This window comes from Botryllus schlosseri, chromosome 10 (genome assembly GCF_051294905.1).
Source record: "Botryllus schlosseri isolate E-star chromosome 10, Bs_hap1, whole genome shotgun sequence".
Classification (NCBI taxonomy): Eukaryota; Metazoa; Chordata; class Ascidiacea; order Stolidobranchia; family Styelidae; genus Botryllus; species Botryllus schlosseri.
Genome location: NC_137245.1, coordinates 24,766,344 through 24,785,278, shown reverse-complemented (window position 1 = coordinate 24,785,278; position 18,935 = coordinate 24,766,344). Strand labels below are relative to the sequence as shown.

Sequence of the window (18,935 nt, the reverse complement as noted above, 5' to 3'; positions counted from 1 at the left end):
AATTGAATAAATTACGTAACTTCACAGAAACCACAGCGCGCAGTTTCATCGAAATTCACGTCGCGTATAAACTTATGAATGCGATTTCATGCACTAACATGTGTTGTGGAGGTTGTTCGTGTAAATCGTTGAATTAATGTTATCTTTCATATATTTTGATATTTTATAAGAGTCGAATGATCACGGCGTAAAATATTGGTCCCTAAAGAATTTACGACATAAATAGGGTTTACAGACATCTTCAAACTTGCGATACGATACTTTGTGATACGATTGTTGATATACAATGTTCGTTCCAATTCTCTACTAGTTGCTGACGATTACCCCTGACGAGTGTCAGCCAAAAATATTCGGGTTCATTTCAATATGAATATACTATTCAATTGTATATTGAAGTTTTGTACCTCCAAGAAGCTCTTCAGATGAATATTTATGGACCATGGTTATGACAAGTCGATTTTACTTGGTAGCCTATAGTCTTGGATGCCATATTCATGCTGGTAGTGCTACTCAGAAATGATATAATGATGTGAGAGCTAATAATGTATGTGACACGGCCTTTATAATAGCTAGAAAATAGGATTGTGAAATATTGAAAAGATATAGAAGGACTAGGACTAGTCTTTCAATCAAATACCCAGTAATGGCTAATGGGGCATAGAAAAATGACATAAAAAGCAATGAAAATGAAGTGGCATGCGTTCGTAAGCTAAATATATAGGCCAGATCATGGTCCGGTAATCTCAAGCTCAAATTAGTATTAATTAGATGGCTCACGATAACTCAACTCGCTTACCTTGATAATCTCAATTATTTCTTATATCTTAAAAGTCAATATTGAATTTTACAGTTTCTAAATGACTGTTAGTGTATTCGATGTTTCTAGTGTGTAGAATCACGTGATGAGTAACATAATAGCGAGCAGAATTGGTGCAAACCTGCTCAGAAGATTTGCCGGTTTGGATCGCATTATAAGTCCGACTGTACGATATTCTGCATTCTCCTCCAAGACGGAAGATGTAGCCAAGAATGAAACTGGCTTATCGTTAACGGATTCTTGCGTAAAGCACTTGAAAAAGTTTTCAAGCGATGAAGAATTTTTACGTATCTCGGTCGAAGGCGGTGGTTGCTCTGGTTTTTCGTACAGATTTGAGCTGGATAAAGAAAAGGGAGAGGACGATTTGATATTTAGCCGCGACGGCGTGTCGGTTGTGACCGATGTTGATTCCTTCGAACTGATTAAAGGCTCGAAAATTGATTACGAAATCGAGCTGATCAAATCCGCTTTTCGGGTTGTGGGAAATCCTCAATCTACAGTAAACTGTTCCTGTGGAGTATCGTTCTCTGTGGATTTATGATAATAAACTTTTATTGACAAGATCAAAGGTCATTGAGGATTTTACGCCTTGAGATGATCATTTTAGGGCTCGGCCGACTATAAGAAATAGGTCCACAAGCATTATACCGTGTGTTGAAACTTAAACTCGATACCGTATGTCTCATATTGTCGTGGAATATTTGATGATGTCATCTGATTCATCTTTATCACGAGTTCTCAACAAAAACTTCAACCCTGAGAGACACTAGCCCTGATTTACATTGGTGTTAGCAGTTTATCAAGCAGGATTGTACACATTTTATGAAATAATTGGGGAGATGGGCTTTCAAAGGTTGAGAACAACCAGTAAATGACAGTATGCTATTCCAAATAATTGGTAATTGCCATTACACTGTGAATGTTTGCTATCTTCATCTGATATATATCTTAACGCTTTGAGTTGCAGCTATATCAAATGGTGTGCTAGGCTGTTCTTTGTTTGATCTATTTAGAAGCTTGCATATGCTCGTGATACATTATAATCTTTGTGTACTGTTTTCAAACTATCTCTAAAACAATCATTATTTCTAATGCTCACAGTCCAAAACAGAACTGATGGTTCATTAGATGGCATTGTTAGAATTGTTTAAGCGTTCCTTATTGACTGGAAAACAATCTCCTGTTCCGTAACATGTTATTTTAAGGCTCAGAAAAAATGAATATATATGTCTGGGCCTTGAATAGCGCTAAAGAAGTTCATTGTATAATATTTATAAAATTTTTGCAATCTTAATATGTACCTACCGTTACCGTATACACAATTGAATAGTATATTCATATTGAAATAGCTTGAATAATTTCGTCTGGCAATAGGCTCGTCAGCTAATAGTAGAGAATTGAAAAGAAGATTGCATTTCAACAATCGTATCACCGACGGTTTATTTCAATATGGATGTATAATTCAATTGTATCTTGAAGTTCTTTATCGCCAAGCAGACTTGACAACTAGAAAATTCATTTCACAAATTTGATTGGAATTAAGTTACTGGCATTTCGGTCCAATTAGACAACTATAATGATATAGTTGTCCAAGTCTGTCTCTAAAACTTGTAAGATTACATACTTTTGTGATTTCAACTTCAGGATGTACAATGTGAATGTCGCATTAACAGTTGTATTGCGGGTTTCAGTGATTTAGATGATGTTTTAGTGATATATCAAGCTGGATTACTCAACAGTACGAGTAGACCTGGGTGGTGCTTTGCCGTCCCAGAAGAGAATGAAAAAGCGTCGCGAATTGGACGCACTCATCGGGAATAGAATCAAGAAAGACGCTTTAGACGGCACCTTCGAATACGACTCTCTAAACTCGAGTCTGTCATCGCCGACAGCGGACACCTATATGCCCCCAAATTATTATAATCCGGCTGCAAAGCGTATCAGTAGGTCTTCGCCTGGTGGATGTGGATGTACTCTCAGAAAACTAATTCGCATATGCCTCCCAATATGCTTTTTGTCACTTGTAGCTGCATGTATCACCGCGTGTATCGGTATCGTGTGGATGCAGGTTCAACTTAAAACTGACGTAGATAAATTAAAAGACCATGTCGCTAAGCTGGAAACATGGCATGCTGAACAACCTGCCTCGTTGGATGATATGAAAAAATCTGTGTTTGAATTAACCAAGGATATCAACGCCGTTAAAGATGGTGAGTCCGGTGTTAAAAGCTTGGCTGAACGACTAGGAGTTCTCACTGAGAAATTTGAAGATCAGGTCAAGGTACCGTCCGAGAAATTACAAGAAGTTGAGTCTGAAACCGGTATCATTAAAACGAAAGTTGAAAAGATTGAATCCATGATTGAAACTTTAAAACAGAAGTCTTCTCAATCCAAAACTGCTCAAGAACTTCTAAGTGCTTCGTTTTCAAAGGTGCAAGGCAGTGTCGATTCGCTGCAGACTGAATTATCATCCGATAATGCCAAACAACTTAATTTGATAAATATGTTGAAGCAGTCTGTTGAGGAAAAAATGGAACAGTTCAATGCGTCTATGCAGATTACGTCCAAAAATATTACTGTTCTGGATAGGAAAGTTGAATCTCTGAGGAAATATAATACAGATTCTTTGACAAAGAATAGGAGAAAACCTACAAAAACTACAGTCCTTGATAAAACTCCATCGCATGACGAAAAGGAGTTGGTGCCTGCTAAAGAAGGTGGTGATACTGAAAATCATTCAGACGTAGTTACCGCTCATTCTGATAAGGATACTTCATCAGGACCGAATCAAGACAGTAAAAACAGAGATACTGGTATCAAAGAATCAAGTACAGATACTCTCTCCGAATTGAAGGAAAATTTCCAATCCATTGATGCAAATCATGATAATTCACTGTCTCGGGATGAACTCGAAATCAAGTATGGTGATCAGAATTATTTAGCAAATTTCGACTCTAACAATGACGGTAGGCTGTCCTATGCTGAAATTAACGAGGAAAAGGCCACGGTGGTGCCAAATAATAGCAGGGAAAAGGAGGCAGAAAGATGACATATGCAGTAATATGGCTACTTCACTAATGCACTTGAAGGTAGATGTTCGGAATCACTCAGCACCTATCGATGTTATGGACTATCAGTATGCCCACTATTGCCCGGGTTACTTCGTCACAAATGCAATATTCGGGATGACAGGACAATGATTGCATACGATTTCTATGTGGATTTTAACACTATAAATTTGGGCGCGTTAAGTTATTTGAACTTATCTCAACTCTGCTGCTCAACTCTGCTGCATTATATCAAATGCAGTACACAGCATCACAGATCGAGGAATGAGATGAAGACCGTTCTTGTCCGTGCAATATCAGCGTGCATTGTGGCATGTTTCATATCATGATTTGCTAATTTGAACTGCACTAATATGACATTGAATTTTTCAACTTCTACAAGCGCTACCTCGGTATTTCAATAGGAGCAATAGCGCTATTTTATTAGTTCTTGGATGATAACTACTAACTAGTACATTGCTATGAACAGCTGCGAAATTCATGTTGTTGCCAATGTGTTTTAACCAATGCAGTGAGTCCAATCAATGTGGATTTTTTTAATGAAGTGATATTACCCAACACGGTAATGTTTTTACTGGAACTTTTTAGTTGACTGCATTGATTTTAGCTCGTAATTGCCAAAGAGGATATGTTCGGACACTCCGACAACTGTATCGATTATTATTATTGGAGTCAGATAAATTTTTCATCTCTCCAGATACGAAATACATTTTGCAAATCAGAGACATCACTGATGTTTGTTACTGACTTTGTGCACTTACAAAAGGTGCACTTACAAAAGATGCAGCATTGTTTTTAAAATACCTGCTGCTGTGGTATGTGCAGATTCAATTCATCATTTTCTACAGACTTGGGCAGCAAGAAATTGACACTATGAATACTGGGGTTGTTCAAAAATATCTCTTAATTTCAAATTTTATTGCTATTCGATAAAATTGTTGGGTTGCCCAAAAACAAATTTGACTCAGTTCAAACCAGTGAAAGCATTTGGGATATATTGATAAAAATTTCACATCCAATTTTACCAGATACCACATTGTGGTCACTGTCTAAAATTAACGATGCATAACAAATTTGGTGTAATTCTCTAACACTTAAAAGCAAAGTTATTAGAGTAAAATTTGAATGTGATTTGAGTTACTGAAATTTGCTATTGATCTATTTTGGGTAGTTTTTACTATTTCAGGCCTAATGTATAGCCTACTGGTGATAGAGCAATTCCTAATGCTGTTTACTATTAGTGCAAGCAAGCATCATATTATTTTAATCTGACATCAGTAGGTGTATTCAGATAGGAAGAAGCATATATAAATATACAAACATGATTTGAAGCAGAGCAAGACTGTATAGTAATACCGGTGTTAACAGTGAATAGACATAAGCAGTTACAGATATAATACAATGACTAAGACGGTAAATGGCTAAAGGTACAAATGACTAAGATAGCAACGGTTGTGTATCTGAGTCAGAGGCTGCATCAATATGGTGATGCTGTGGACTCAACGAATTGCTTCCATCACGCGCGGACAATAACTTCCTCCTAGCAGATTTGACTTTCGCTATCTGCAATCTTTTCATTACATCCAAATCAGTTTCGTCCAAAATCTCTTCCTGGATCAGCTCTTCGATCACATCTTCTAAAGTTATGATCCCGGTTTTGTTGCCGGAGTTATCAATAACTTTACACATGTGACTCCGTCCATTTTGGAATTGATTTAATAGATCAAAAAGTTGGACATCTTCTTGTATTGCGGGTAGGTCGCGACCTTCGCTGTCAAATATAGTTTGGATTGGAATGCATTCTTCAGGATCAAGTTTGATCAACTTCTTCACTAATAAAACACCTAGAAAATTGGTCTTGTCTCCTTCGTAAACCGGGACTCTTGAATGCCCAGAATTGAGTATATCTTCCATCGTTTGTTCGTCCATAACGCCAGCAATATCTAACGAATACACCTTATCAATCGGAGTGCATATATCTTGCACCTTCTTATCACGCATGGACAAAGCGCCTTTGATAATCATAGCTTCATCTTTTGATAACGGTTCTTCATTTTCATCATCAGTTTGCTGATGCAAATCAACCAGCACACTCAATTCAGCGCGACGAAAGAATGTGCCGTGTTCTGTACCCAGGATACAATCAAGTAATTTAGACAGTGGGTATGAGATTGGTAAGGTTATTAACATCAAAAATTTTACCAAGAACGATAAATGCGCACCAATAGCAAGCCCATACCTAGTGCATATAGCTTGTGGGACGACTTCGCCGAAAATTAACACTGCCGTAACAGATACAATGATTGCAGTGATCGGGTTTGATATACGGTCCAGAAAAAGCGGCATGCTCTCAACCGCTACAGCGTTAGTCAACAACAACGTAACCAATAACAAATGATGTCTCTTGATTAGAGGGACTATTTTCTTGGCGTATTTCTGCTCGCGGGGCTTTCCGCCCGTTGCTAACACGTTCAAACTCATCATGTCCAGCGATAACAGTCCCATTGTCAAACCGCTGACAAGCCCCGCTACTAATACTAAAAAGACGTAAATTCCTAGGTATATCCAAAACCATTGATCGGTGTAGTTTAGAGGATCTTCTTTCTTCACATACACGGTGCCATTGCATATTATCTGTTCCCCTTCAAACAAGCAGGTCACGTTCATAGGTCCCTCTTCGTCCATGTTTTTTTGCAAATTAGAGCAAGTATTAGCCTAGCCGGCCTCCTAAGTCGCAAGTGAATATGTTTCGGCAGAAAATGATTTCGCGTTGTATAATTTCCAGTGTCATAATTTTCGCAATGATTCACTCGTCCTACAATAAATTTTTTATACCGGAAGAACGATCTTCGCCGGGCTTTGCTTGGAAATGTTCAAAAGACAGGATTTTGAGCATTACAACGATATAGAACATAGTAAAAGATACATTACCATTCAATGACGTCTCTTGTCTACATGCTCCAGGCCAAGATGGGTCTCTGATTTCAAGACTGGTACAAATCGTTTCATCACCCCCAGATCTTTTCATTATATTGTAGTATTAAGGTGTTTTGACGAGATGAAAACTTCATAAATGATTGATTGATACCAACGAATAAATGAAAATAATGAGTGCATTGAATCGAACAGAAAATCCCAATTCATTCGTTTCAAAGCACCACAAGGTTCCGATTTATTGAAATGATAAGAAATACTGTCAACGACTTTTACTTGAAATCCCGGTGTAGTATATATGTCGCACGTGCATCTCAACGAAATATACTAGGAAATGAAGTATATTGGACATGTGTATCTCAACGACTTATACTCGTCGCCTGTCCTTTTTTATTATGATCTTTTACTCTTCATTCAGTGTGTATGCCACCCTTTTACATCGCCTAGGCCAGCTGGGCGTCTGATTACGATGACTACTGCAATTCGCGACACCTTCCTATCTTTCAACGCAGTCTTTGCGGTGAAATGAAGAAACTGAAATAGAATTATGTGCAAAATACAGAACTTTAGCGAATTATATCATTCTAACAGGTACAGAACGTGATGTGTTGAAGAAAAGTTTTGGGATTATCGTCGCAAAATATCGTCAGATACAAGATTTTCAATGATGCAGTCTGGTATTTTAACCAAGTTCCAGACCTTGGTTAAAATACTTTCGTAAAATAACGATAGGTAGGTCATTGTTATTTTTCGGATTAGGAAATTTAATCATGGTGCTCGGCCCAGATGACAGCAGTGAAGTCGGCGCACCGGAGGAACTGGAATATCTGGATGCGTGTGGTTCGGTCATTACTGTTTTCTTACGAATCGGTGAGACATTGCTGATTGTTTTCTTATGTATGTTACCGATGTCCGCGATATTATCCATGCTTAACTCACCTATGGTATTAACAGGGCCCAAAAAGTAGAAAACAAGACAGATCTTTGAAAGTGAACGGCAATGAAACAATCCCAGAACCTTACCGTGTCCAGCGTCGTGAGTATTATTATAGTTGTAAGTTGTTTTGTGTAAGTTAAGCTAATGGTGGTCTCGCTAATACTGTTAAGGACGCAAGTCAAGGTGATGGAAGTCAACTCGGACCAAAACGAAGTATCATACGCAAGATAGGATCACAATTGCCGCTGTCAAGTGCGGAAAGACCAACGTATGTGATCTTTTATCATTTTGTTCGCATGAAATCGGGTAACCCTAAAAGGAGGGAACGCGGAAACTGCGGAAAACGCGGAACTCGCGGAAATGGCCCCTAAAACGCGGAAAATGCGGGAAACCTCGATTCCTAAAGCGCTGAAACAAGAGGAAAACGCGGAACGCGGAACAGTCGGTCATTGACCTCTATAGATCACAAAGTAGGCACTAAAACGAGGAAACAGCGGAAAAGGCGGAACGCGGGATAGTAGGTCATTGACATTTGTAGATCTCATAGAGGAACTCTAAAGTTTAAAACGACGAAACTGTGGGACACCAATTTTAGATTAGGGTTAGGTTAGGGTTAGGGGTTAGGGATAGCTTATAGAATTAGGTTAGGGTTATGATCAGGGTTAGGTTAGGATTAGGGTTAGGGGAGGTGGGATGTTAGGGTTAGCTTAGGATTAGGGTTAGGTTAGGATTAGGGTTAGGGGAGGTGGGATATTAGGGTTGAGGGAGGTGGGATATTAAGGTTAGGGGAGGTGGAATATTAGGGTTAGGGGAGGTGGGATATTAGGGTTAGGGGAGGTGGGATATTAGTGTTAGCTTAGGATTAGGATTAGGGTTAGGGGAGGTGGGATATTAGGGTTGAGGGAGAGGGTGATATTAGGGTTGGCGGGATATTAGGGTTGAGGAAGAGGGGGATGTTAGGGTTGGATATCATGTCCCTAACCCTCTTCTCCAACCCTAATATCACCCCTCTCCCCAACCCTAACATCCCCCTCTCTCCAACCCTAATATCCCACCTCCCCTAACCCTAACCTAACCCTAATCATAACCCTAACCCTAATATCCCACCTCCCCTAACCATAATATTCCACCTCCCCTAACCCTAACCTAATCCTAAGCTAACCCCTAACCCTAATATCCCACCTCCCCTAACCCTAATCTAAAATTGGTGTCCCGCAGTTTCGTCGTTTTAGACTTTAGAGTTCCTCTATGAGATCTACAAATGTCAATGATCGACTATCCCGCGTTCCGCCTTTTCCGCTGTTTCCTCGTTTTAGTGCCTACTGTGTGATCTATAAAGGTCAATGACCGACTGTTCCGCGTTCCGCGTTTTCCTCTTGTTTCAGCGCTTTAGGAATCGAGGTTTCCCGCTTTTTCCGCAGTTTCCGCGTTTTAGGGGCCGTTTCCGCGAGTTCCGCGTTTTCCGCAGTTTCCGCGTTCCCTCCTTTTAGGGTTACCCCATGAAATCTTACAGCTAACAACCCATACCCAAAATTTGATAAAACCGGCAGTTACTCATCCTCGGATCAATTGAATAATATATTTCTATTGAAATAAACCCGGATATTTTCGACTGTGGTAATCGTCCGCCGAACATATTCGTTTTTTTTTTCAATATGAATATATTATTCAATTGTATATTGAAGATCTGCACCTTGTATATACAATTGAATAATATATTCATAGGAATATTTTCGGCTGACACTCACAGGGGTAATCGTCAGCAACTATAGTATTGACTAGAAATAGAATCTGATTTCAGGATTAAGGTGTAGCATCACTGACATGACACAATTCCTCTACTACACCTTGGAAGTTATTAGCCCTTTAACAGAATTCATACAAATATGCTCGATTTCCAATGTTCATCAGTAATTTTCTGTGATATTTTATCAATTCAAAACACCACGAAGTAACTTCCTTAACTTTTTCAGTTTGCAAGTTATATTATGTAACACACAGTGATGCGATATGACCAAACGAATGGAAAAACAAATGAATGTGAAAAGAAACGATGTTTTATGCGCATGCAATTCACCATTAATGGAAAATGAGCTTGTATTTTATCTTATCAGATGTAGTCTATGCATAATCTGCTTGATTTACTCACTCCTAAAATATCCAGAAAACCGTACAATTGAGGTACACCTATTTTTGACCAAATTCCACATGTTTGATCAGTATTCCAAAAGTTATTCGCACCAATATAATTGCTATCATAATAATTAGAAGATTGCTGGTATTCTTTAATAACCAAAACCAGCGCTTCGTGATATATTGAATGTAAAACTATAACATTTTGAAATTTTACAAAATTTTGAATTTCAGTTTTGAACTCCTACCCAACGGCTCCAATGTTCTCAAGCAATCTGCGAAAAAGCCGTTATTGTATTCGTTGGCTGATATTATTCTGCTAGACGACACCCCGGAAAAGTAAGTGGTATCGCTTATGCGTGATTGAAATTATACATCTATGTCTCAATTCGTTCCTCCTGGCGAGTTATTGATTTTTTTCCTGATGCTTTTTTTTTTGATGGATGGTGATGGTGCTCTTAGTCTGAACGCAGACAGAGCTAGACCTATATATATATAGCAGACCTATATATCATGGCAAATGCTAAAATCTGTAAATATGCAGTTATGGATCCATTTTGTGCATATGTATACGATGCATCTATTCAAGTTGAGTCAAACGGACACAGTAGTGGTTTGAACTGTCTAGTAATCAATATAATTTGAGTGTTGGGGATCGAATTTCCTATGTCTCAGTCTATTTTGTTGATGTGATAATGTTTGGTATCATTGATGCTTGGATATATAGATACGGTTCGGTTACGATTTCAACTAATTGATGCTTATTAAAATTCTCTCGTATGTCAGAGAGCTATTTATCTCCTTGTAAGTTTCCATTTTCACGCTACCATTAACCTTGCGATGTGACATTATAACCGGCCTACGCGTATTTGCGCTGTAAACATACTCCCGTGACCACACTTTGTTCGTATGTTTCCTTTGGAAAAGTAGAGATTCCAGAATGTCCACATAAAGAATCGAGTATAATTATTTGATTGAATGCTGATATATGGTGGTATAGTTTGATTATGACTGATTTTGTTGAGAAAATAGCAGATATGTGATTGAGCAGCTAATTAACATATCTCATGATGAATCTGAAAAATATTTAGCCTAGTTCAGGGGTCGCCAACTCAAAATGACCGCTTTTCAAATTTCGTACAGCCCATAGAGGGTCTCATGATTTCAACTGTTAAATCGGAGTTGTGGCTACTTCAGAATCAAGATCTACTGCAAAATGAGTGATGATTGGGACGATTTTTTTACCTAAAAAACGGAAGATTTTGAATTGAAGAATCTAAGTTTTGACAATTTTTGACTGAAAATCTTAATTTGATCCAAATTCGACCTAACGTATGCAAATTAGGCGTTTTCCCACATAAGGTTTGAATTGTATTGTACTACTTATCTTCATTTCTGGTTGAAACTGTCTGTCCTTACGAAGTAGTTTGGCCTGGAAAAAATCTTTTTTGCCGCAGAAACTGACAAATTTTTACATGAAAAAAATTTATTTTGATGAAATCTGGCCCTATGATGAATTCAAGTAGTTGTTGGCTGACAACACTGAAGTTGTGCATACACTGCTGGTGACAAACCGTGTTGCTTCTTTCTGGCAATGGTGTCTACATCACAATTTTTCATCATGTGCTTCTTGATATAAGAACCATGCAATGCCCACGCAGTCTTGCTTCAGTTGGGATATTGCGGTACGTTGAGCATAACACCATGTCAACCTATTTGTTTCATTTGAATGTTTATGATTCACAATGAGCAGACATTGGGCCGTCTACAACGGTAGGCCTATAAAGTAGGCTACGAGCTGTAAGATGTCAAATGATAAGGTCACCGATAATGCAAAATCTACGATACAAACGAAACGCAGGTTGCAAAAAAATTTTGGCTTTGTAAGCAATTTTGACATTTTTCGACCTAACGCTACAATTTTGACCTAATTTTGACTTTTTTGACATATCCAGAAAAAATAGCCCTAGCGATGATACTACAAATAGGCAGAATCCTCTAAATATACTCAGCTACTGTGATAAACGGCCTATTTCACTCGAAGAAGTGATGTAAACTGACCCCAAAACTACTGTCTACTTTTCAAAATCGAAATGGTAAAAATAATTTGTTTTGCCTGAAAACTGTTCGGGTACAAAATCACTGAAGTAAGCAGTGCGATCTAGTAAAACCTACCCGGGTGGTAAATAAATACTTCGTCGGTTGTATATTAACCATATCTTACTTTCAGTGTTCGTTCAACCACAATCCGTTCCAGTGCAAGTGTTCCTAATCTCAACGCGTCTATGCAGGCCGGTAGGTTGTTACTCTTGATACCTTGAAGGGGCACTGCGCCGTGAATATGTTGTCGTCTCAAATTCAATATTACAGAACTTCAATATACAATTGAATTGTACTATGTACAATAGGGCTCTTCAAAAATGACTTTTTTTTCTCAAATCGTACTGGCTGCTTGATAAAATTGTTAGGTTACCTAATTTAAGCCTACACACAAAATTTGGTACAATTCCAGCCAGTAACCGCTTTGCTACAGGAGAAGAAAGTTTCGATTTATTACATAGAAATAAATCATAAAAAATTTGAAAATTTTCTGTTCACGCCATGAAAGTGTTAGGCTGTCTATAGAAACGATGCCCACCAAATTTGGTTTAATTCCAACCAGTGCAAGCGGAGTTATTGCTGTCGAAAAATTTGGATTTGAATAAAATAGTATTTACGGTGACCGATTCTTTGTTTATTTATTATAGTGGTGCTCACCGTAAATACTATTTTATTCAAATCCAAATTTTTCCACAGTAATAACTCCGCTTCCACTGGTTGGAATTAAACCAAATTTGGTGGGCATCGTATCTATAGACAGCCTAACACTTTCATGGGATGAACAGAAAATTTTCAAATTTTTTATTATTTATTTTTATATAATAAATAGAAACTTTCTTCTCCTGTAGCAAAGCGGTTACTGGCTGGAATTGAACAAAATTTTGTGTGTAGGCTTGAATTAGGTAACCTAACAATTTTATCAAGTAGCCAGTACGATTTGAGAAAAAAGTCATTTTTGAAGAGCCCTAATGTACAGTGTATATTCATATTTAAATAAACCATCAGTGATATAATTGGCGATATACAATCACTTTTTCAATTCTCTACCACTTGCTGGCAAGTTCCAGCCGAAAATATTTGGGATTATTTCAATGTAAATATACTATACAATCTCATACTGAAGTTCTGTACTTCGAAGAAGCTCTGCGAATCAATATTTCCTCTAAAGAGTGTCAGCCAAAAATATTTGAGTTTATTTCAATATGAAAAATAATTTTCAATTGTATTTTAAAGTTCTCTACCTCCAAAAGTCTCTTCAATGAAAGTCTAAAACGTGAAAAATAATTTAGCAACATCCATTTTCTTTGAAAAGCCACCATATTCGAACTGCAGCTAAAAGATTTCTATTAGTAGTCCTACACTTTATCATGTGTCTATACCCAATTGGAGACTACAACATAGTTACTTAAAGCACAATGCCCCTTTAATTAGTATTTATGCAATGGCGGCCATGTTACATGGTCGATATGATTTTTTCAGAAATACCAGTATTGTCTTCCGTCTCCGCCATTGACGTCGGGACGGCGAAACCGCAGGACAACATGGTCACCAAGATTACGGCGCTCGAAGACGAATTAGCGTCGCTACGGACGCAGATAGCTGCCCTGGTCACGTCTCAACACAACAACGGTGAGCTTCTTGCTACCAGACTAATTCTTGTTGACTAATCAGACTAGTTACAGAGAGATGACGGTAAACTAATTCTAATCTAATTTATGAAATGTGTCAATGCTCTAATTTTAGTTGTAATCTAATTGTTAGTATTCCTGAAAATACTATAGGAGATCTGTATAGTGCGAAGCAAGTTGTTCCACCCTGGTTGCTATACAGGTCGTGTCTGAGTATCTGAAATTATTAACTTTACAGTGTCTGCGGCTAACGAGAGTACTTCCTCTACGTTGGGCGCTCCTGATTGCGCATCCACGCCTTTAAAAGCACCTCCCCCGCCCCCTCCTCCGCCTCCCCCGCCCCCACCTCCGGCTTCATCGAGCCAATCGAGGATGAGTGTTCAAGATATCATAAGGCAGAGGAAACAGAATGGCGACGTGAGTATTTTGGCCTTGTGCGCATAACTGCGCATATATTTGATCATGGGATCTTAACCTGGGGTCCACAGACCCCTTTAGGATAAATTTCAAGGACTCTGAAAGGTTAATGTTGATACTACGACTATAAACTATAAAACATACAACATTGTCCTGATTTATATGCAAGATCTGTCTTACGTCCATGGCATGGATGGCGATGGATTAGAATTAAAACAGGATTGAGCTTCAATTCATGACCCTTTTTAGCTGCCCAAATTTCGCAGTTTGCCTTCTCGGAATTGATCCCTGGTTGACTAGGTCAAGATTGGGGTTTCAAACTAAACAACCACTCCAAAAAACGTAGGCGTGCGCACGAAAAAGAGGTCAAGAACCCGCGAGTTTGATGATGTCATGATTAGAGCCTGAGCTATGTCTGGCATTGATAGATCAGTAGCCTATTGACTGATGACATTGTCACTTCATACTGTGGTCATTTTTGATGTCATCCATTCCTTGGTACAAGCGTGGCCAATAGGGTTGTTCAAAAAAAACTTTTTTTTTCCAAATCTCACTCGCTTATTGACTAAATTATGAGGTTGTCAAAGAAAACAATGCACACCAAATTTGACTCAATTCCAGCCAGTAAAGGCCGTGCAATCTTGAATTGAAATTTTTTATTAATTAGGAAAAAAAATGAAAATTTTTCGAATTTTTATGTCAACCCCATGAAATTGTTGGGTTGTCTTCAAATACGACGCAAAACAAATTTGACTCAATTTCAACTAGTAGAGGCGGAGCTATTTGAGTTTTTCGTTGATAATCCCCGGATTGAATTGAATTAAAAATTTCAATTCAAGATTACACTACACGGCCTTTACTGGTTGGAATTGAGTCAAATTTGGCGTGCATCGTTTTCTTAGACAACCTGATAATTTAGTCACTAAGCGAGTGAGATTTGGAAAAAAAGTTTTTTTTGAACAACCCTAGTGGCCAATTGTTATTGCAGTGAAACGAATATTCTATCCCCATAGTTAAGAACCCTTGAGCGCTGGTACTGTTAGACCATTACATGATATAATTAAGGCTTATTTCAGTGCTTCATGGACTATGATATAAGCTTTTTGGAACTCTGCTCGAGTTTTGTTGCAAGTAAATGAAGCTTATATGAGGTGTGTTATTGCAGGGATATCTAGATAACCCTGTATTCTTGAAAAAATTGGTTAAAATTCACGACATTTTCATATCGGTCCGATTATTGCAGACCCATATATAGCCTTGTAGCAGAACCACTCGGCACAATGCCGTCCATCATGACTACGTGAAAACTTAGCTACCGTAGTAAATCGTTCACGGATTGCTCATGGAACGATGATCTCTTAACGAATACTGTCCATTCAGGCACCAGGTTCGAACCAGAACGCCTCGTCTCGAAAACAGCAGTCGTCAGTTCCCGATATGGCAGACATTTTGAAAGACCTTCACAAAGTGAAATTGAAGTCTGTCTCGAGGTAACCGATGTTTTCCTGTACCAATGCTTGGCTACATGGCGCATAGAAATAATATTGATGGCAATATTTATCCTTTGAAAATGACCGATCGATTGTTAGCGATCTGTATTGGTCCACATCTGTGATCAGTTGAATTACAGGATAAAATTGGTCTCTCATATTTCGAAAATTGGCGACGGTAACGTTGTCGCACTTGACAGGCAATTTTGTATTTTTATAGGATCAGTTTTAAATGCTAGAATAAATCCTTCTCGAATACTTTTATACACATAGAAGAAACAAGAACGATTTCTACTCCGTAAAAAGTGTAGGTAGCGATTTTGAATATGTGACATTGTGACAAAGCTTCTTGAAATGTCACTACTGCATGCACTTGAATTGATGCTTGATATTGATTTATTTAGCTGTTTTTGTGTGAATCACACCAACACGTAACTTAGTTACTCCCGCCATTTACCCGCGTCGAAATTTTACTGTTTTTGGCCTTGACTCGTTTTGCGTTCACAACAGAGAAAACTTCCTTATTAAGACGGATAGAAACATGATGGTTTGGCAGCTTTTGAGCTATATCTCGTGACTCTACGACCAATGGTTGTCGAGACGTGCAATTTCACCTCCCCGCGCACAAGAACTGGGGGGTTGCCGGCTGGAAAATGGGGAAAGTCCCTAAAGTCAATTTTTATTGAAGTTTTCGGTCATTTGTCAGGATTTTGAAAAAAAACTTTTTTCGATTTAAATGAAGAGTTATTTTCACTCCACCCTAATGTCCACTTTAAACACCTAGGGCCCTGACCATGAATTAGGCTTGTTAGAAAAAGCAATTGAGGTTACGTCAGCACAACTAACGAAGCAATATCCGTTGTGTAGATCTCCTGGAGGCACGCCTTTCAACAAGAAAACGAGAGAGATCGAACCTGCGGACGGTGATCCCGCGTCGCTTATCGCGGCCGCGTTACGGAAAAAATTTGCGCACCGAAAGAATTTTGAGTCGCCCAAATCTGACGAGCACGACAATTCGTTTGAACCCGAAGCGGGGAAGAGCAGCCCTTTCGGAAGCCCGCTTCAAGCTCCACAGGTATGTGGACGCAGTGTCCGTAGGGCTGCAATGGTTTTTAAAGCGGATATTCAGGTTTGATTGACGAAATCTGTCTTGCTGTTGCAAATTCTTGCAGATTATGTCAGGGTTACGACTTGATCTCGATCGGTTTTAGGATTTTTAGGGCAATACCGATTACTAGCACCTTCACCAATAATCCCGATATAATCAGTTGATATTCAAAAGATATGGCATCTACGGTGCATTCTAAAACTTCGTAGCATTATATGAACAAAATTAACATTTTTTCCAGGATCCGGGGATTCACTGATTAAATCGTTGCTAAGAAATCCTTGCACGCAAAATTTGACTCGATTCCGACTGGTAGATGTGAACGAACAAGAATTTGAAAATTTAGAATTTATCAAAAAAATTAAAATAAATTTCACTGTCAAGCGCATGAAGTTGTTGAGTTGTCTTGAAAGAAAGATGTTTACCAATTTTTGCTCACTTCCGACTGGTAAAAGTGAAGTGATTGCAGTTGCAAATTTTGGATTCCCAAAACTAGCCTGGACGGTGGGTAATCCCAGAATTATAAATGAAAAACTCTAATCACTTCGCTTCTACGGTTTGGAATTGCGTCAAATTTGTTTTGCATCGTTTTTGCAGACGGCTCATCAATTTCATGGGGTTGATCTTTATGATACATTGATACATTTCATTTCATTTCCATATGATTTATTTCGTATCGCAATTGCATGATATGATACGAAGCTATAGGACAACTTAACAGGGTAGTTATCAAGTCACAAGATGCCGAGTCGCAAGTCCATCTCGCTTTTATAGTTGTGACTCGAGTCAAGTCGAGTCATTTTCAATTCACCAAGCCACTTCTTTCAACTCTTGCATTCATTACATCGTCATTTTCTTCAGTCCTAACAGTTTTTGGCCCTTTTTTCAAAGTATCAGGACTGATGGACAAAATACCAATAATGTGGTGACTTTACTATTCTTCAAAGTCCATGAAATGACTGTTTTGGCCGTCCTAATCTCGAGTCATATGACTTGATTTGAGCCATTGGCAATGACTCGAGTACAAGTCGAGTCGATACAGAAAGACTCGAGTTGAGTCTTTTTACACATTTGAAAAAATGACTCGAGTCATTACAACCCTGCAAAATAACAACTTGATCTCTATGACATTTTATTCATCTCCAGACACTTATCCCATTTATACGAGTGTTGATTTTTATTCCCCGCAGTTCGGGCAGCATCTTCTGAAGCGACGCAACACGTCACCTGCGCCCGTGACGAAAGCTAAGCCGGAATTGCCAAGTTTTTTGAAGAAACGACAAGAAAGTTTGAAAAAAGCTTCCGAACAGACTTGAAACCTTAGGAAAATATTGCCGTTAGTGTTGCTTTCTATTTTGTTGCACTCAACAACCGTCTTTTCCTGCTATTTATCTCAAAGTAAATCTTTCTTTCCGATATCTGTCAAGCTCACAAAGCACGGTCATACCCCTACTAAAGCTGTGTCTTGGCGCTGAGGATGACAATTTTCTCAATCTTATCAACAGTTTCATATTTTGTTAGCACGTCTACCCCTTCCAAATGGTGCTGTCTTGAGTGATATTTTGACTTCGCTCATCTTCATAGGCAAATTTATTTCCAAAACGAGAGATATTTCAATATGCTTTTACTCTAAATTTTCAGTCATTCTGGATGTGTTTTCGCCAGTTATCAGTCTTGATACGTGCATGAGTATGATTTATTGCTTATATTTTTCCTTGAATGATTTCAAATACAAGTTTGGTGCTGTTGTATCCAGTCTAATGGTGTCGCATGTTTGAAATATCTGTCACAGAAAAGCAGAGATGCCGTTGTGTATGAGCTGTCTTAGTTTTCAACTTTTTAGAAGTGAGGCGCTAATATAGACACTGAACACTGAACAGCCTAGTGTGTTATTATTTCACATAACGGCTTCGAGGTCTAGGCAGTTGCCGTCAATACAAATCTTCAACCCGTTTTTATTGTAAAGTGCGTCAACATGAATCAGGAGCGTGCGTTTGTTGGTAGGATGCTTCAGTTCTCCATTTGCGTCGATGTGATTGCTTGCACTCTAAACTCTGTCTGATAATTCATCGGTGTGATAATTGATCAGGTATTTTAGACATCAATTTTCTGTTAGTATAGGAGTTCTTAAACTTCATTGAATGTGGACTGTGGACCCATTCAACTTTGGTGGGCGATTGCACGCACCCTCAATTTTTCAGAAGTCGGTGAGTCAATGGTGATAATAATCGTCGAGTTATATTTTCATCTGAACAAGACACACACAATGTACAATGCGATGTAATAAGCAGATAGTAGGATGT

The 18,935-nt window shown here is 38.5% G+C and overlaps 4 protein-coding genes across 4 annotated transcripts; 3 read left to right on the top strand and 1 right to left on the bottom strand.

Moving 5' to 3' along the window:
• Positions 1-902: 902 nt before the first annotated feature.
• Positions 903-1,358, top strand: LOC145448843 (iron-sulfur cluster assembly 2 homolog, mitochondrial-like). Its single transcript, XM_080327295.1, has one exon. The coding sequence runs from the start codon at positions 903-905 to the stop codon at positions 1,356-1,358; it is 456 nt and encodes a 151-aa protein (XP_080183421.1).
• Positions 1,359-2,597: 1,239 nt separating this feature from the next.
• LOC145448735 (uncharacterized) lies at positions 2,598-4,615 on the top strand. Its single transcript, XM_080327194.1, has one exon. The coding sequence runs from the start codon at positions 2,598-2,600 to the stop codon at positions 3,864-3,866; it is 1,269 nt and encodes a 422-aa protein (XP_080183320.1). The 3' UTR covers positions 3,867-4,615.
• A 528-nt stretch (positions 4,616-5,143) lies between these two features.
• LOC145448736 (uncharacterized) lies at positions 5,144-6,733 on the bottom strand. Its single transcript, XM_080327195.1, has one exon. The coding sequence runs from the start codon at positions 6,568-6,570 to the stop codon at positions 5,323-5,325; it is 1,248 nt and encodes a 415-aa protein (XP_080183321.1). The 5' UTR covers positions 6,571-6,733; the 3' UTR covers positions 5,144-5,322.
• Positions 6,734-7,599: 866 nt separating this feature from the next.
• Positions 7,600-18,393, top strand: LOC145449167 (mitochondrial fission regulator 1-like). Its single transcript, XM_080327637.1, has 10 exons — positions 7,600-7,689; positions 7,774-7,855; positions 7,927-8,024; positions 10,124-10,228; positions 12,120-12,184; positions 13,469-13,618; positions 13,856-14,034; positions 15,415-15,524; positions 16,392-16,599; positions 17,823-18,393. The coding sequence occupies exons 2-10, from the start codon at positions 7,820-7,822 to the stop codon at positions 17,946-17,948; spliced, it is 1,077 nt and encodes a 358-aa protein (XP_080183763.1). The 5' UTR covers positions 7,600-7,689; positions 7,774-7,819; the 3' UTR covers positions 17,949-18,393.
• Positions 18,394-18,935: the final 542 nt, after the last annotated feature.

Coding starts and splice junctions, on each gene's coding strand:
- LOC145448843 (XM_080327295.1), top strand. CDS start 903: ATGAGTAACATAATAGCGAGCAGAATTGGTGCAAACCTGCTCAGAAGA.
- LOC145448735 (XM_080327194.1), top strand. CDS start 2,598: ATGAAAAAGCGTCGCGAATTGGACGCACTCATCGGGAATAGAATCAAG.
- LOC145448736 (XM_080327195.1), bottom strand. CDS start 6,570: ATGGACGAAGAGGGACCTATGAACGTGACCTGCTTGTTTGAAGGGGAA.
- LOC145449167 (XM_080327637.1), top strand. CDS start 7,820: ATGAAACAATCCCAGAACCTTACCGTGTCCAGCGTC. Junction 12,185..13,468: donor CAACGCGTCTATGCAGGCCG/GTAGGTTGTTAC, acceptor TGATTTTTTCAG/AAATACCAGTATTGTCTTCC. Junction 15,525..16,391: donor AAATTGAAGTCTGTCTCGAG/GTAACCGATGTT, acceptor TCCGTTGTGTAG/ATCTCCTGGAGGCACGCCTT.